This window comes from Kogia breviceps, chromosome 4 (assembly GCF_026419965.1).
Source record: "Kogia breviceps isolate mKogBre1 chromosome 4, mKogBre1 haplotype 1, whole genome shotgun sequence".
Lineage (NCBI taxonomy): Eukaryota > Metazoa > Chordata > Mammalia > Artiodactyla > Physeteridae > Kogia > Kogia breviceps.
In genome coordinates, this window is record NC_081313.1 from 16,240,631 (window position 1) to 16,257,485 (window position 16,855).

Here is a 16,855-nt window from a genome sequence, read left to right on the forward strand (position 1 = left end):
GAGGTAGAATTTTAGTAACTAAATTCTTCATAGATGTAAGTAATATCTTCTCCATGTTACAGTTTATATCTAGAAAAAATTCTAACAGTTATAAGAACATACACCATAAATGAAGGGAAGTGAAGACGGAGACTATAATTCATTTGTTTATCCTGAAAAAAATCTAAGTTCTTATTAACTTTTATTGTCATATATATTTAATGTCAATATAGCCCAAACCCTAATGTAACGTTGTTAATAGATACCTTAGCCTAAAACATGCTACTACGTAGGAACACAGTTTTTGGTGTCTTACCTCTTGTTTATGATATTTTTATTCTATTCTCTTTAATAATGCAATATGGATAATATCCACTTAAAGATATACTGAAGTAAACATAGAGTTTCCTTTATTTCTCATACAAGAATTCTTGGTTAAAGAAGTCATCTACAATGTTTTTAAAATGAAAATAATATGTATTTATGGAGCAGAACACCTAGCTAATCGCAAGCAATTATCACTTGACATATATGAAGCTCATTTCCAGCACTGTGTGTTAAAAGACATTATTTCCAATGTATGTCCTTAGTTAAATTCTAATAGTTACACCTATTTAAATATTCCTAGCATGTACCAGTAAGAGTCAATATACTTTGCAGTTACAACCTGCACACTAGGATATATTCTACTGGTAAATATGAAACATATATGCAATACAGCCAACAGCTAGTGCCCCAAAATAAGAAATCATGTGTATTTTAAATTATAATTTCTGATCTCTAAGCAATTCCACTTTTACACCATCTTTTTTATTCATTAAGTACTATTTTCTAGTATATGTAATAAACTATAGATATTAAGACCTTAAGAATGCATTTTTAATCTACTGTCACTAATTCTGAACAACAAAATCCTCAAATTTCAGAGGAATACAAGCCAAATAAAAATTTAGTTTCAGTTAAAGGAATGCTAAGAATGATCAAATTAAAATAATACATTTCTATAAAGCAAAAATTATAAACAAAGTCAACAGGCAAATGGCAACTGTGAAAAAATTATTGGTAACATCACTGGCAAAGAATTATTTCATCTATTATGTAAATATCAACAAGTATAAGTTAAAAAGACTAACAAAAAGGCCTGAAGCATCAGTTAGTAAAAAAAAAATATTCATATCCCTTCAACTATGAAAAGGTGATCACTTTTACTCATAATAAGAGACATGTAAACTGAAAGTACACAGAGATGCAATTTTTCACCTATAATATTTGTAAAATTCCAAGTTTTACAATCCCATCTGTTGGCACTGCTGTAGAGAAATATTTATTCTCATATATCAAAGAGGTGCAAAATACACCACCACCTATGGAGGAGGATCTGGTAACATCTACCAGAATTAAAGATTTATTTATTTTTAAATGAGAATCCCATTCTGGAAATCTCTCCCACAGATACACCTATATGTATGCTAAATGATGTGTGTAAAAGGACATTCATTACACTACTGCATGTAATGCAACAAAACAACAATAAAAACAAAAACACCAAGTTAATAAACAGAGATTAACAGAGAGTTTATAAACAGAGATTTTTGTCTCAATCATTTCAAATAATTATCACAACCATTGACATGACTACAAAAGGCTATAGTTTATGGAGCCCTTTCCAGTGAATTACCACATTTGATCATTACAATAGGCACTGAGGTAGATTCTGTGCAAATGAAGATGAAGTAGTCCCAGAAACTGCTTTCAAAGCATTCACAGTCTACTAGGTGAGGCAGACATCTTAAAGAGGGGTTCCAAATATTTTCTGTAAATGTTCATTAGTAAATATTTTAGACTTTGTGGACCTTAATTTTTCTCGCCACTACCTAATTCTACCATTGTAGATTGAAAACAGCCATATAAAATACGTAAATGTAAGTCTGGCTGTATTCCAATAAAACATTATTTACAGAAACTGAATTTGGATTTCATTTCATTTCCATGTATCACAAAATATTATTGCTTAAATTTTTTCAATAGTTGTTTTTTTTTTTTTTTTTTTTTCTTTTTTAGTATGCAAGCAATACCAGCACATGCAACTAGATGAATTTGCACACAGGCTGTGGTTTAACTAACCCACAATCTAAACTATAAACCAAACTTTATAACACACTTGAATTAGTAACAGAAATGTCAAACAGTATTTCTCAGCATTACATGTAAGGAAACGGAAATGCAGGGAATTAAGACACTTGCTAGTTGTAATACAGATAATAAGCAGAGAAGCCTTAACTAAAATTCAGCTCTTTACTCACTAATCATTACTATCTCATGAAGGCAATGAGTCTACTCTAATGCTAGGTGTGATACATGGCCTGCACTTTAGGATGTGTGTGATATTTTATACAAAATTATGTTCTTAGTTATCATGGAATTCATTCAACTCTGTTCAATTTTGAAAATAAAAACAGATTAAATGGTCTATATTAGTTTTTACATAATTTTTGGAAAAGAGAGAACATTTTTGTTGTAAAACTATAATGACGTTACCATAATTTTTTCCAAGAAGAAAGGACTTACTTGCAAACCAAAGTCCTTTTTTTCCAAAAAGAAAGGACTGACTTACTACTTATAGCTTCCTTACTCTAATCTTTCAAGTATTTTAAAAGATCTGTAATAAGTCCATGAGGTTAAATCTGTGAGATATATTCATACACTAGTTTTGGTATTTGATTTCTCATGGCCTTTACAGTCTGAAAAAAATTATGGATTGTCAATTATATTTATCTGTATATATGTATAACTATATATATATTGTTTAATGGTGAGATGGTGTATGTATTATACATGTATATATAGTTATACTATGTACCATTAAAATTACCATATGTTCATGGCCTTAGCCTCATTAAAAAAAAAATCTCTTAGCAGTCAATAATGCATATTGACCAATGTCAACAAAATAAATTCCCTCATAATAAACCCAATCACTAAGAAAAGTCAAAGAAAATTATTATAAAAAATATAAAAGAAATTGGTAAGTATCAAAACAGTTTGGCTGGAGCTCTTATCAAAAGTTTCAGATGTTGTTTTATAATGTGAAATATAACTGTAGATACACAAAATTACTATCCAGAGCTCAAGGATGACTGGAAACAAACTTATGTAATGCATGTAGAAAATATATAATTTTAATAACAGATATTGCATTGGATTATATATATGGTTATTATTTTGTATTATATGATTATTACTTTGTATTGCATGATTATTATTTTGTTTCTGTTGACAAAATTCCTGCTGGAATTTCAGTGACAGAAGGGAGTAAAGGAGATAATTTTCAGCTCTTTGGAGGTACTCCCCTCTCATGCTTATAGTAACTGTAATGATTCTATCTTCTATTCAGGAACACTTTGAAAATATATGGCTCTCATTCATTATGAATGTATTTATAAGTGTGAAATATAAATTCTCTACTCTAATAAAAATAATGGAACAGGAGGTTATTATAAGTACATGTGGATTGTTGAACTTTGCAGGTTTTTTTGAACTGTCACAGTTGTGTATGTACATATATATGTATGTATGTGTATATGTATGTATGTATGTACATGTGTTTGTATGTATGTAGGGGGTTATGGATGAGGGGAATGAATCCACACAATCAAGTTAGAATTGCTCATAAAGGCAGATGAATATTGAGTAGAAAGATTATGAATGAGTGAGGGGCCCCAGGTCAGATAGGGAATAGGAGAGCCACACTTTTGGGTGTGACGCTTTAAATTTGTCTGTTAATACTACAACAGAATGGATACCGATTTCCGCAGAACCTCCACAAAGGAACAGATTCACAGCCTTCACCACCTCTTGATGGCTAACAAGCTCTCAACCATATGTTCATTGGCACCCAAGCCCAGAAAGACTGTTTGCAACTAATCTACTGATTAAGGTTTCATTTTTCACTCAAACTAGGTGACTCACCAAAAAATGAGAAGCTATCTGATCTTTCCCTAACCTTTTCTAGCAAATTTTGTTCCCGTTTTTTAGTTAAATTAAAGTGACAATAAATATGCATAATTTTAAAAAAATAATATATATATATTTTTTTCCTTTTGGTACTCTACAAAGGAAATATTTTTCTGTTCCATTTTTTCTGCCTCCTTCTCAAGGATTGAGAGGATTACAGAAAAAGGATTTTGAAGTTCATAACAAAAATAACTTTATAGTAATTCAATATATTATGTTTTTACATTAGTACATTTATCTACATTTACTTCATGGAACAGTCTGTAGGAAAAAAGCATAGGATGAATATGAGGGGTTTTCCTTCTTGTTTTAATACGTACATAAGAAAATGATAGAATTGTTCCAGATCTTTTTTGTGTTTCATATTCTGACTCCATAGCTCCTGCCTTGTATGGAAAATATAGCTGCAACCCAGTCCCTGTTGGAAAAGGGGCAGAACAGATGGCTTGTGCTCCTGTACTGCCTACACATTAGGGAAGTACTGTGGCTTGGATGGAGTACTATTTTTTTTTTTTTAAGTACTAACAGTGCTAAAGTGAAAATAAATAGTCAAGCAGGGAGGCAGAAGTCACTGAGCCTGCAGTCATAAAGATTCTACTGCTGTGACTGCTGCTTCTCCCACAGGTACTGAACAAACCTAAGTGGCTGCTTTCAACAGTCAGTAATCTATTAGAAGGTCTCTCTACTTCCCACTCTATTCTTTACCCTGGAGCCTAGACAGGTGCTTACACTGTCCCTTATTACTGAGCGCACAATTTCCTAAAGGGTTTGACAAGCCATTAAATTGTCTTGTCTGCATTTCTGAGAGAAAGGGAAGTTGGTCTGAAGTTACTGATCATTTTGTCAACTTCATTCTTTTGGGATTTGAACAAAACCTGTACACCCAGTTTATATTTAATCTATATTTAAATATATCGATATTTGTATGGATATTAATTTGGGGGATTGGAAAAATATCCATGTGTTTTTAAAGGCTGACAAATTCAAATACCGTCTCTGTAACAATTAGCAGAAATATATTAGATGTCGTATATAGTGTCTTCTTCTTAGCCTCATGTGCAATAGCAACAGATTAAAAAAACTGTAAGTATCAACATACCAATAAATGACATGGTGAATTCTAATATATCTTCATGGTAATAAAGACAAAATTACTGAATTGTGTGTTTAATTAAGTGTCTCCATTTTACATGAGAGAACACAAAGAGTAACATGCTGGTAAAGAACATTCAGTCTAGTCTGTATGGACCGATGTTTAGGGAGATGTGACATGATTGGTGAAGTTCATTTTTTATAATTATTATTTTTAAATGCTTAGAATAAGAAATAGCATTCTATAACATAATTCACTTAAAGTTCCATGTCTCTTCAAATCCAACTGCAACTCCACCCTCCTCCCACCCTCCCAATTTCCCAGGAGAGGAAAAAACAAACCAATAAAGAAAAACTTACTTTTCCAACATATTGTGGATCTGGTCCCATATGTTCTTCTAAAACAAAGAACTGATTCCAAACCCATCCCCTTTTGGGACGGTGGTGGACTTCGGTTTCACCTTCGATGTGTTTGGTTTGGTTTCTGGTCCCCTTGATGGAGCTGTGTTGAGCAGTTCCATAACACCTCTGCACAAAACAGAGACACACGAGGACTGGACAGATGCAAGATGTGCTCGTAATTTTCATTGTAAGATAACTTTCCAGTTCACAGTTTTCTTCCTTTTCCTTGTCAGCTACAAATGCTTAGTGAGCATTCGAGAGAGAAGCCAAAGCATCTTTTGGAAGGACAGTCCACATTAAATTGTTTAGTGTGTCCATGATTTAACTGTCCAGCAGGGAAAGTTCAGACTACATTTACATCCTGAAACACTTGGAGAATCAAAGCTGTAGTTGTGTGATCCTAAGTCTTCACAGTTGGTGAACAGGGGCAACCATTTTCTACCTAATCGAAAGAGAGAAAATTATATACGTTACAAAACATGGCAGTTTTAAGTATTTGCTCTGAATGCAAATTACACTGTTTTGCAGGGTGATGATGATAGGAAAAGAACACATGCGAGTTCTTTTGGAAATAAACACAAGCATACATACACATAGCCAGGCATAAGCCTGTACGCTGCATTTTTACAGGGACATACATATTTGTATTTTAAATTCTCAATTAGATATATATATATATATAATTGAATATATATATCAATATATATTATATATATATATATCGTTTCAAAGAATATATACATAGAAACAACAAAAATGAAGCCCTAGGTAGTATTAAAATGCTCAAAAATTGACCATGAGTATGTGCCCAGACCTGAGTTAGTATGATCTCTTAAACTACCTGATCTATTAGGGACTCCACTCTAAGTGCAAATTTTTTATTTGTTTTTGTGTTTATTTTGCTTTTGTTAGATGTGATACAACTTACTGCATATTCTGTACATCGATATTCTACTACATATGACTCACAATTTCAACAAAATACTCCCTAGGGTTGAAAAGTTTTCACAAACCATCACAGCAATCAAGTATGTACTGAAATTGTTTAGTAAGTAAAATAGAAGAAAGAAGATGGCTGAAAAAAAAATGTATGTCATTGAAAGTTACTCCACACTTGGGGATAAGATTGGCACAATTGAACATGAGTAATATTAACAACTGAATCATAGCTTGCATGGGTTTTTATAGGCCTGCAGATGATGCTCTAGGATGTGGTCTTTATCTCCAGGCAATACAGTGATTCAAGCTTGGGAATGACGCTACACAAAATGCTAGCAGCTATGCCAAGAGACGTATAAGGAAGAAAAGGATGGTGGCAAAAAGAACAGAGGGGAACATATTTTGATTTTCAGATAAGGAATGCTGAGGACTTGGACTTAGGTTTTAGTACAACTGGACCATAAAGTAAAACTGGAGAAACATTTCTGGAAGATAAAAGACAGGATTTGGGAGAGAAAAGCTTGACTAAGATTATTAGCTTATTGAAAACACATAAAACTGTGTAGCATGTTTTGCTGTATTTTTATATATGCATGTTTCAACATGTGTTTAGAAAAAAATATGACTCAAGATTGTAGCTATTCCATCTAGTAAAAAAAACATTAGATGAATCACTTTCTCACTCCATAAAATTCACCCTTGCAAATCAGCACAAATGGAAATGTAGATGTAAATGAATTGCAAGGTGGTTGACATGAAAATATAAATGATTTTAAAACTGAATATAATCAGTCATAGTATAATTCTTCTATTCAATTGAGAAAATTAAGTAGGGGATGAAAAAAAAAATCACAAGATCCAGAGCAAGGTGGTTTTCTCTATCAGTATCTCTCCCCATAAATCAGGGTTAATAATAATACTTACCTCACCAATTGTGTAAGAATTATACTGGATTTGAACTGGGATTTTATTTTAGTCAGCTGACAAATATAAATTAAAATGTATACTATTTTTAAGGGCAAAGATACATTTTTGATTGATTTAAATTAAAATGACTCAAAAACTTTTCTAACATATAAAAAAACAGCAATACCATTTTAGCTCCAACATTGTAAGAGCAATGGAAAGAAAGTCAGAAAACAGAGGCTTTCTCTTTTTTTTGACAACTTATTTACAATATGCACTGATGTGAAACATCTAATTTTGAGTCTCAATTTTCTCATTTGTGATGAATAATTGATTTTGATAATTGCTCCAGTTCACCTAATAAATTATCTGGATCTTTTTAAAGTTTTATTTTTAATTTACCAAAAGTTTCTTAATTTTCAAGTCACAGATCTCAAAAAAGAGAGCCTTTCTTCCTAGAAATCAAGCTGATTAATATATAAAAGGTGTTGTTTTCTTAATAATTTCACACCATTTGGTGTGATTTTTAAATGAAATTAACATCCTTGCCCTTTATGCCAAGTTATTTAACAAAGCATAATTCATGAGTAGGAGGTGAAGAAAGTGGCTTTTGTAATGCATTATATATATGTAGAATGAGTGTTTTCTTTATAAAAATGATCTTGAATGACATCCCCAAAATACATACATGCATTTTAATCTACCTATGCATTATATGTTTATGAATCTCTATTATGACAATTATGAGAAGTGGTAAGTAAGGCTCCGTGGAACAAAAGAGCAAATGTAAACATCACTACTGTACTTTTGAAAGCAATTTGATATATTACATAATGAGAGGACAGAAATCCAAATGTGAAAATCGTTTGCTCTATTTCAAGAAATCCATCCCTGTATAGGTTAGAATTAAAATGCAAATAATAATAAAATAAACCACTGGTTGAGAGTAACATAATAAAAATATGTTATAGCCATTTTCCTTTTTTTTTTTTTTTTAAACTAAGCAGCATGCAGCCTTCAAACATCCTTCCTGCTTTCCTGGAACACTCCAGTATATGAATTCTGATACACAGCTACATAAGCATAACACCTAGGGACCAGATACTTCCTTCTTCTAACCTTTTAGTTAGAACTTGCACATTGACGTATGCATATTAATTACAGGCTCCCATACCCTGGAGCAGATGATGGATGGATGGAGGCAAAGATGAGACATTTTTCACAGCAGCGGTAAAGGTCTTAAGACCCAGATGTAGCCCTGGTGAGCTCAGCAGCCATGATGGGCAGAGTTCAGTGGCAGCTGCATGAATTAAGGGTCATTTTGGACACGAAGTTTCAGTGGCGAGTACCTGACACTGTTTCTTACTACCTAACTTCTGTTTGTTCCTACTTCTTGCCAAACCTGATGTTTAAGGCCTCTCACCAATTATGACGGCTACACAATAGTCTTCCAATAAATTGATTTGTTGCTTTCCTTGGCCAGAGCTGGCTTTTGCTGTTTGAAAACGAAAGTTTATAAAAAGCATTACCCCCATAATACTCTAAACACAAAGTTCTTTCCGAATAATGCATTACCTGCCCTAATGTGTAATGCAGACCTCTCTCCCGTTGCAGTACCTAATTGTAGTGATTCAATGCTGCTTCCAGATACTAGTCCTCTTGCTTTTGTAACTACTCTCCCTTCTGTAGTAGAATTAATGACACTGTACTGAGTTAAGAGACATGACCTCAAATGCTCATTCTGTAGAAAATATCAATTTATGAGCATTTTATTCTCTGAGCTTCACATCTCTCATTTATGAATAAAAATTTTATTGGATTATCTTTAAGCATGTTCAGTTAATTCTTTGAATTTATGATTTAGTAACTTGGTATCATTTAAGACTTTTCTTATGCTGACTTATGTGAACGTCACCCAAGATTCAATGATCAGCCATTTATAGCGTATAAGTATAGTCATTCCTTCAAAGGGCTCTGAGTAAGCACCATTCTCAAAGAAAAATATTGTCATATTCACTCCAAATGTATGCTCGTAACTTGGGCCTTTGACTGGATTTTCTTTCCAATTCATTCTTAATTTATAAAACTGGGAATCCAAAGAAGTCTAGAGAATGCCTTCTGTTTGCTTTTTAAAAAAGATTTCTCTGCTCTTTTTCTTGTTTTGAAAATTTCTTTGTAAAAAATACTCTGTCAGCTGTATTTTATGAATGTATCTTTCCTTTCTCCACATGTGTGGGGTTATGTAAGATACTATTTCACATGTTCAAAAAGCCTAGGATTATAATTGCTACCGACTTCTAAACTTTAGCATTATAAATTACTGGTCGGAATTGACCTGACTGCATAGAGCAAGCTTAGCTAAAGTAGAAAATGTCAAAAGAAGATAAAGTATGATGGAAAGTTCATATTTTTGGAATGTTTTCATTGCAGATATAGAAGGACATCTGGTGTGGAGAAATACATGTTAATGATAGTATGATACCCAGTGCACAGAAGGGGGTCTTCCCAAATGTCAAACCTGTAAATCTATTGGATGAGAAGGCTGTTCTTCATGAGAGGGTGGTACATCTTGAAAATGATGTAACTTAACTTTTCCATGGTAAATTATTAAAATCCATCATACTGCCAGGCAGATTTAAATATAAGAAAATTTATATTATATCTGAATTCTGGGGCACATATATAAAGAAAAAGTTACAAATACTGAACAAAAGTTTTTTTTCAGTTCAATAAAAATAAATTTACTACTATCTATCTGTGTGTGTATGCATGTGTGTTTGTATGTATGTATGTGTGTACTTACTACCTACTTTCAGGATGTTGTGTTCTGAAACCTTAAGTTATCCTTTAGGTTGTTGTTTACAGTCATAATAGCTCTTGCTGGCAAAATGCATTCTCAGGTATATATCTGACCCTGGAACTATGGTTTCCATCATTTTCAGATCCAATGATAAATAATATCAGTATCATTCTCTTGTTCTAAGTCTAGTTCTTATTCAATTTCCAATGATACTGGCTTCTAAATTTTGGTTTTACCTTCCTGTTCTCTACTCTCAGTTTTACTACTTTTTCCATTAGTGTTTTATTCTTCCTTAAGTGATAATTTATCTGATTAATAATTCATTTTACTCTTCTCCATAGGTGTCAACTGGATTAAACAGCTCTTGCTTACAGTCAAAATGCAGATACTCATAAATCACATGAAATTGCAGAGGGCTTCGCCTAAATTAGTTTCAAGTTTTATTTCCAGGTTGGCTCTCAAATCAATATTTTTGACTTCAATCTGACCATTTTAGGACATTCTCATAGCCCCAAGATTTGCACACAATCAACTGCATTCGCTTAAAACATATATATTTGTTATATATTTAAAACATATGTATTTAAAGGTAAAATGCTTTCTATTATTTGAAAATGTGGCTCTGTTTAAAATATAATGAAATATCTAAATAATAACATACATAAAACAAGAAACAGTAACTTTTACATAATGTTTTTCTGTTGGAAAAGTTAAGTTTCACGGAGATGGTGATAAAACCACTACATGTGCAATTACACTCCAATAAAGATGTTAAAACAAAACAAAACAAAAGAAAACACTACATGTGTACTTGTAGGCATTACTTCCTGACATGACTCATTCAACTTTGCTTGCCTTAAAAGCCTTATTCTCCAAACTCCACTTAGTAAAGCCTATCCTCTGAGGCCTAGGCTAAAGGGTGTTTCTTTACAAAGACTCCTCTGTTTTGGAAGACAATTCTCTTCGGGTCTTTTGTGTTTCTGCACATTTCCTGAGCAAGAGGCACTGACAGCTTTGTTTCATACTATCTTTTCAAGGATGTCTGTATATCAAACAGCCTTGGAAAAAAGAGATACTTCCCTCTCCTTTGGGGGAAGTGGGTAGATTTGTTTTCTGACTGGATTATAAAGATAATGTATTTTTCTAGGAAAAAGGTTGGAGAGGTGTGCTAGCAGACCCTTTATAAGACAGGGGATTTGGGCTTCCCTGGTGGCGCAGTGGTTGAGAGTCCGCCTGCCGATGAGGAGGACACGGGTTCGTGCCCCGGTCCGGGAAGATCCCACGTGCCGCGGAGCGGCTGGGCCCGTGAGCCATGGCCGCTGAGCCTGCGCGTCCGGAGCCTGTGCTCAGCGACGGGAGAGGCTGCAACAGTGAGAGGCCCGCGCACCAAAAAAAAAAAGACAGGGGATTCAAAAATCAGGGTTCTTTAGCTGTGATCCAAATATACTATGTGTGTGGCATGTACCTAGCTGCTTCCTGTCCCTCCATGGCATGTGACGAACAAGGGAAACTCATGCTGCGTGCTGTGCCGTGGGTAATAAAGCCTTTGATCCAGAGTTTTGTGTGTTCTGCCAGCATCTATAAAACTGTGACAACCTAACTTATTAGCTTCATGGTAAGATACAATCTCAAATTCTTCACTTGAAAGTTTGGATAACATAGTTCAGTGTAACTGCTTGCTTCTCTGAATTACTATAACATTTACCTAATTCTTTCTTACTTTTGCAGTCCACCATTTTAATTTTTTATATAGGTGCTATTTAATTTTTCTTTGTGTCAGATTTTTTAGAGTTCTCACACTGTGTCTTATGTATTTTCCATTTCCTGTATTGGTTTGTGAAGTACCTTTCATATAGTAGCCAATAACTAATTATTTGTTGAATGAAGGGATAAATACATGGGAAATAGACATATTAATTCAGGGTTTGTGCAGCAAGAGTGGTGTTAAAATACCAAGTTTCAACTTAGGACATTTAATTTTAAGAATGTGCTACAAACAAAAAACGAAAAAAACAACTTTTTAAAAGCATGCTTTGATGTGGTTAACATTATACTTTGTTTTTGTTTGTTTGCTTTGGTGTGATACGTGGGCCTCTCACTGTTGTGGCGTCTCCCGTTGCGGAGCACAGGCTCTGGACGCGCAGGCTCAGCGACCATGGCTCACGGGCCCAGCCGCTCCGCGGCATGTGGGATCTTCCCGGACTGGGGCACGAACCCGTGTCCCTTGCATCGGTAGGCAGACTCTCAACCACCGCGCCCCCAGGGAAGCTCCTATACTTTGTTTTTTACTTAAAAGCCTGTCACAATCAGAGAAGTGCAGGTACTGCATAACAAAGTTTCATTTCATCAATCAAATCCTGCTTTCTCATTAAGTTTGTTTTAACACAGAGGAAGTTAAGGAAGCCATCCAAATATTGAGCCAAATATGCATGAGTAAACTTTGCAAATGACATATACTGTATGCCATTATGAGTAACATTTTATTCATATATAGATCAAATACATATATGAACATTCCTACTATGTTGGCATAGGCATATGTGTGTGTATGTGTATATGTGTATTTATATATATATAAAACAGAGACCGTTGTCATTATTCTTCTGTCTCAAGATACACTTTATTTTTAGATTATTGCAAACATGCTTATGTAGTTTTTTTTTTAATATTTCATACATTCCTGAAATTATACATAGAAGTAGGAAGAGCAATGTCCTGAAAGTATATGTATACATAAGATGATACTCACAATATTGTTCGATTTGGCTGCAACAGCTAATATCATAGAATTAGTCCCAATTTTCACATTGCTGATTCTAATCTTCATAATGCCTAGTGGACATTATTCCAAAAATTAGAAAATGAAAATAGAAAAAGAAACTGATGGTATCAAATGCAATATTTCCTTGCTTATCTGTATTTGTCAGAGTGATGAATATTTCGAATTTCTTCATGTCTTCCAAAAATATTTCTACCTATCACACTATTTTTGTGATTTATGTTCTTGTGTATGTGTGTGTGTGTGTCTGTATTTCACATGGTAGGATTCATAAAATTAATTTTAAAAGGATTAAAAGCATCCTACTGGTACAGAGACCCCTAGTGGCCTCATTATCTGATGCCAAACATAAGTCTCTGTACCTCAGTCCCCCAGAATAAAGACTACATTTCCTAGCCTTACTTGTAGCTGAGCATGGTCCAATTCCTGAATTCTAGCCAATGGAATACAAGCAGAAGTACTGTCTGTTCACTTTCCAGGAAATTTCCCTAGAAGACTGTTGGCCTGTGTCTAACCTATTCTTTCCCCTCCCTCCATCTCGCCACTAGAATCCTGAATGTGATGGCTGGAGCTCCCTTTTGGACCGTGAGAATGAGAGTCATAACTTGGAGACAGAGGAACAAGTAACTTTATCCCAGAGAACACTGTAGCACAGAGCTGCCATGTGAGCCCAGAGCTGCCTTTCTGAGCTCAGTGAAGAGAGAAAGTATTTCAGTCTTCGTAAAGCCACAGGTATTTCATGCTTCTGTTACTCAGAGCTGACCATAACCCTGATTTAACAACCATTGAGCTGAAACAGTATATTCTCCACGACTTTGGAGATGAAGGAGGCTTTGGGAAATAAAATACAGAGGAAGGAAAGGAAGGAAAGGAAAATCAGAATAAAAACATGGGACAATGCTGGATGACAGCTATTCTAAACTCCAGAGAACTTATTTTTCGTGACAGTCTTCTCTGCAGCTTTTATCACAAATAGGAAAATGTGCAGGTCTTGCTTTTCTCCCTCTTTTTCCTCTGAAGTCAGAAGCCATATCTTATGCTATAACTGTGTCAACCCCAGCACGTACCACTACACAATGCAAATAGGAGGGGTGACAATGGTCTCCCTCAATGACTCTCCCTTTGAAATCTACCCTCTAGCTACTTATCATCTCCTCAACCCCCTGCTTGAAATTCCATCATGTCTTTGCCTCACCTGCGAAAAAGAATGAAAAGCTCACACGAAATTCATGACTTTTCAATATTTGGTTCCTTTTCACTTCCCCTCTCATCCTTGATGTCTGCCCAGGAAACCCCACGACCCACTCATATTTTATCACGCTCACTGTCTCCTGACTAGCCTGCGCCCTGCTAGCCTTTATGCCTCTGTATACAATGTTTCTTCTAAATGAAAAGCCTATTATTCTGTTTTAATAACCAGCACATCAACAGTTTCCCAAGTGAGCTTTCAGGGACTATCACTAGTTCCCAAGGTCCCCTGTTGTCTCTACTGTCATGACAGAGTTCAGAACTTGCCACCCCAAAATACGCCACCTGGTGTGTAGATTTTAAGTTAAAGACACTTGAAAATCATCAGATTCAAAAGGGCACGTCAATCTTACTAAAAGCAGGACATAAAACTCAAATATAGGAGATGTTCTCCTTGTTCTGGAAGGAAAGAAACATTCTCACCAGAGATGGCAAATGGAGACCAAGAGAAATCTGTATAAAGAAACCTTGCTAAATTTATTCATATCTTTCTAGTCACTTCTCTACCTAATTAAGTGGCCCAAGCCCTTTTGTCTTCTCACTTTTTCACGATTTGCTGCTCTTTGTCCAACTCAGTATGGAAGTGTCTGCCTCAAACTGCCTCTTCAGGTCTTAATTTCCTTAAGAGGGACCCCATGTCACAGAAAACTTATATTAAATAAATCTGTATGCTTTTCTCTTATTAACTGGTCTTATTCCCGGAGCCCCAGTCAAGAACCTAAAAGGTAAAAGGAAAGATTGCATTTCTTCCCCTATAGTGATATTTGTCACATGACCTACACATTTCCTTGTCTGTCTTCCATACTAGACTACAACCTCCTACCAGAATTTAATTGTCATCTTCATACCGTCAATGATTAGCATAACCTGGTGCAGGAAGTCAAGAATCAGTTGAATGAACAAACAAAACCAGGTTTGTGCTTCTATCAGTTTTGAGCGTCCTATTTATTAGTCATGTGACCTTAGGCAAATTTTCTCATATGTAAAAGAGGTCTAATAACTCATGAAAGCTCTGTAAGAGTTAATCAGAGGTATGAATGCAGTCAAGTGTACCTGGATGACTTGGTCAAAATCTACCATCACTGCTGGGAAAATAAAGTATGTCTCTTAAAAGCAAAAGTAGCATATTCCTTACATGATACAATACATGCAACTTGCATGGATTACTGGAATTATTTCCCATGATTCAGGTAACAGCAAAGTATTTTAATTATATTTTGGACTTTATATATTTTGGAAGGAAATTAAAGTTAAACTTTAAGAGACAAGAGTACTTGCATAATGTCTTGATAATGAATATTTAATACTTGTGTGCCTTTTCTTAGAGCTCTGGTTCTCTACTCATATAATGTATGGTGTATGTGTAATTTTAAAACAGTTTCCCATATGTTCTGAAAAACTTTTTGAAAACACACATTTTATAAATTAACTATATAAATGCTTCAAACTGACGCATACCCAAAAAGATACTTAGTGGTGGGTATAATAAATCTACAATGGACTGGAAAGAATTTAGCTTTTATCTAGTATATTTTCTTCAACTATTTCCACAGTAAACTGGCTTATCTTTTCCTATAAAAAGTAGGAATATGATCCTCCCTTTTCTGGAATATTTCAGTTTCTTTGTTGCTTTAATTAAAATATAATATATAACATCTTGATTCCAATTTGTAAGAAAATAAAGTGCTAAATTTTTCTAGCATGCCACATATATGTCAAAGTTAGTAAAATATGGAGTCAAACCAACTTTGAATTTAAAACTGTATTCCAGATAGTTTTCCTTAGGAAAGGTAAATCTATAGGAGCCATAATATCGTTTAACTCTGAGATATTGCACTTCTGAATTTTAATTAATAAGAAAATATGATAAAATGTCCTGCACAGAAAAAGGCATGTGTGATGTTTTTATATATACATAAAATATTATGTTCAAATGGTCTGATAATTAATAGAACTTTATATTTCTATTCAGGTTCAAATTTACCTTCTACCATTACAATCATACTCTTACCAATACAGCCGACTTTTACATCACATTATAAGCCCGTGATACCCTAAGACTATCCCATTATATGCCATCTGCATGGTGAAGACAATCAAACAGATCTGTGCACTGGTGTCAACAGAGATTCACAATCACCAACCATGAATGGTTCTCAGTGTTCCTTTAACCTAGTGCATGCCATAAACCATGTTGTCTGTACAATTTTTCTAATTATAACCCAATTGTCAATTTTTACAACCTACACAAAGATCCAAAAGACAGATCAAGAAGACACTTTATCATAAGCCATATCCCCTAAACCTCTATACTCCATATGCTTAACAATTACAGTAGTTTGAATGCACAATGCTTTTGCCCACATACTTTTGGATGCTTTAACAATTTTAGCCCTTAACAATTTTATACTCATCCTTCCAACACAAGCACCATTCCCTCTATGTCTCCCCAAAGTTCAATCCCCACCTCTTTCTTTTCCGTGCACCCACACTAACACACTGAAAACATTGTTTTTCTATAAAAATGTATCACATTTTCTTGTTTTCTTAAACTAGACTGAATTTTTAAAAACAAGATGGATATCCACTGTTATTTCTCAAATACTTGGAACAGCGTGGGCATAAAGAAATACATTTGAATGAATGTCTGAATCATCTAATAAGACACATAAACTTAATTTACGACATAGTTTAAA

At 34.3% G+C, this 16,855-nt stretch overlaps 1 protein-coding gene across 4 annotated transcripts in view; it reads right to left on the reverse strand.

Moving 5' to 3' along the window:
* The window catches only part of CDH18 (cadherin 18), a 497,768-nt gene that overhangs the window by 342,714 nt on the left and 138,199 nt on the right, over positions 1–16,855 (reverse strand). For all 4 annotated transcript variants that reach the window (XM_067030818.1, XM_059061733.2, XM_067030819.1 and 1 more), the window contains exon 2: positions 5,446–5,929. In XM_067030818.1, coding sequence (XP_066886919.1) covers positions 5,446–5,673 — 228 coding nt within the window. In that variant the 5' untranslated portion in view covers positions 5,674–5,929. The remainder of the gene's footprint in view (positions 1–5,445; positions 5,930–16,855) is intronic.